Source organism: Oncorhynchus masou, chromosome 17, assembly GCF_036934945.1.
Source record: "Oncorhynchus masou masou isolate Uvic2021 chromosome 17, UVic_Omas_1.1, whole genome shotgun sequence".
Lineage (NCBI taxonomy): Eukaryota > Metazoa > Chordata > Actinopteri > Salmoniformes > Salmonidae > Oncorhynchus > Oncorhynchus masou.
In genome coordinates this window covers 3,838,358-3,840,944 of record NC_088228.1, presented here as the reverse complement: position 1 = coordinate 3,840,944, position 2,587 = coordinate 3,838,358, and the positions used below count along the sequence as shown (strand labels likewise).

Sequence of the window (2,587 nt, the reverse complement as noted above, 5' to 3'; positions counted from 1 at the left end):
TAGGCCCTAATCTATGGATTTCACATGACTGGGCAGGGGAGCAGCCATGGGTGGGCCTGGGAGGGCAAAGGCCCACCCACTTGGGGGTCAGGTCCACTCAGCCAGTCAGAATTCGTTTTTCTCCACAAAATAGCTTTATTACAGACAGAAATAACCCTCAGTTTCATCAGCTGTCCGGTTGGCCGGTCTCAGACGAACCCACAGGTGAAGAAGCTGGATGTGGAGGTACTGGGCTGGCGTGGTTACACGTGGTCTGTGGTTGTGGAGGTCCTGGGCTGGCGTGGTTACACGTGGTCTGTTGTTGTGGAGGTCCTGGGCTGGCGTGGTTACACGTGGTCTGCGGTTGTGAGGCCAGTCGGACTTACTGCCAAATTCTCTAAAATGGTGTTGGAGGCGGCTTATGGTAGAAAGATGAACATTACATTCTCTGGCAACAGCTCTGGTGAACATTCAGTTAGAATGCCAATTGCAATCTCTTTCAAAACTTGAGACATCTGTGGCATTGTGTTGTGTAACAAAACTGCACAAAAGGCTGGGGCCCTTTTTTTTGTCCCCAGCACAAGGTGCACCTGTGTAATGATCATGCTGTTCAATCAGCTTCTTGATACGCCACACCTGTCAAGTGGGTGGATTATCTTGGCAAAGGAGAAATGATCACTAACAGGGATGTAACCACATTTGTGTACAACATTTCAGAAAAATAAGCATTTTTGTGCGTCATTAAACATTTATGGGATCTTTTATTTCAGCTCATGAAACATGGGACCAACACTTTCCAAGTTGCGTTTATATTTTTGTCCAGTATAATTGTTATTATAGTGGATAGTAGCCTGAGGTAACCTTCAGTCCTTAGGCCCTATGTGTTAAACTACACCCTTCGGTATAATCTTTGTTCAAAAACAATCAACTGGTATAAGGCTATTTATTTCTTATGTAAAACCTACAATGTATTTTTTTAATCAAATTGTTGCAGCTGACAGAATGTCCACTACCTTACATGGACACACACGCACGCACACGCGCACGCACGCAAGCACACGCACACGCACGCACACACACACACAATCTCACCACGGAGAGAATGTATGAAATACAGACAGCGGGAATAACCTATCAATAGCATTTACAATGGAGAAAAATATGTTAAAAAGATTATGTTGGATATTATGGAAAGTTTTGATCAATTCCAAAAAGTGTTTAATATTTGTATGATATAATCATATAATATATTAGGCATTTGTGTTGACTTTACACTTTTGTAAAAAATAAACGTGAAAAACGTGGGGGAAAACGACGCTATTCATTTGTATGTTAGGCATATGCATAAATTGTTGCCTATTCTTCAAAAAATCAAAGTGTTGATTAGAATCATGTGGCAAGCCTAGAATACACATGGATCCACTCCACCCGCCCGCCCCTACAAACTCATCGGATGGAGACGGGGGGGTTTCTGCTAGCGCTCTCCTCTCTACACACACGACGACGCACGGGGTTCCGACTCCGACGCAGAGATTACCATAATGAAGCAAGTCTGGTAGAATAAAGTGGGATTCTCCGTGGTGCTGCAGGAACACGAGCGTCTCTCCACAAGTCTATATTCCGTTGCAGCGCGTTGTTCTATTTAGTTTGGGGAGACAAAGAAAAACATGTCGCCAACTTCTGGAGTCGAACATTTCTTGTTTTGTAATAGAAGACGAGGCGCACTTAAACTTTAGATGGATCGGAGTACGGGACGTTCGTTTCTTCGTTCTTTGAAGCCGTACAAACACGTAATGAAATGATTCCTTGCGTTGCCGAAAATTCAGTTTAATAACAATTAAACTCATTATTCCAACATCCTCTGATGTTTGCTGGATATCATTGAGCCACATTATGGACACAGAATGTTGGATTCCATTAAGTATTGACTGAGGACGCGCCGTTGAGGAGCATTAACACTCAATAGAAACAGGCTCATCACTGTTCCCAAAGTCTACAGGAATGGGGCCTTCCGTAGTATTACTCGTCGTTGCGGTTTTCGGTAAGAGACATTACAATATGTGTTTTACTGAATTTATAATAATGGTGTTCGCTGTCTAATTCTAACTTTTCAAGTAACTGTAAAATAGAAATGTACCTTTTTAAATTGAATATTACTTTTAATTGGAGTCCATATGAAATCCACTCCTTAACAATAGTGTGCACAAGCGCACGCACACATAATTATGATGTTAGTTCATCAATTTGGTTTCCGCAATTACTATTACTAGATGTTATAGACCCTCCGTATATTACTAGATGTTATAGACCCTCCGTATATTAGTAGATGTTATAGACCCTCCGTATATTACTAGATGTTATAGACCCTCCGTATATTACTAGATGTTATAGACCCTCCATATAGGGCCAAACTATACCTCATTAGGCCATAGTCTTGTGTAACCTTTGTTTAACCTTTATTTAACTAGGCAAGTCAATTAAGAACAAATTCTTATTTACAACGACCGCCTTATTTACAATGACCGCCTACAACCCCGGCCAAAACCCGGACGACGCTGGGCCAATTGTGCGCCGCCCTATGGGATTCCCAATCACGTTCGGTTGTGAT

At 42.2% G+C, this 2,587-nt stretch overlaps 1 protein-coding gene across 1 annotated transcript in view; it reads left to right on the top strand.

Annotated features, from left to right (window-relative positions):
- Positions 1 to 1,456: 1,456 nt before the first annotated feature.
- The window catches only part of LOC135558119 (protein APCDD1-like), a 24,176-nt gene continuing 23,045 nt past the window's right edge, over positions 1,457 to 2,587 (top strand). The window contains exon 1 of the mRNA XM_064991861.1: positions 1,457 to 2,020. Within this exon, the coding sequence (XP_064847933.1) occupies positions 1,981 to 2,020 (40 nt within the window). The 5' untranslated portion in view covers positions 1,457 to 1,980. The remainder of the gene's footprint in view (positions 2,021 to 2,587) is intronic.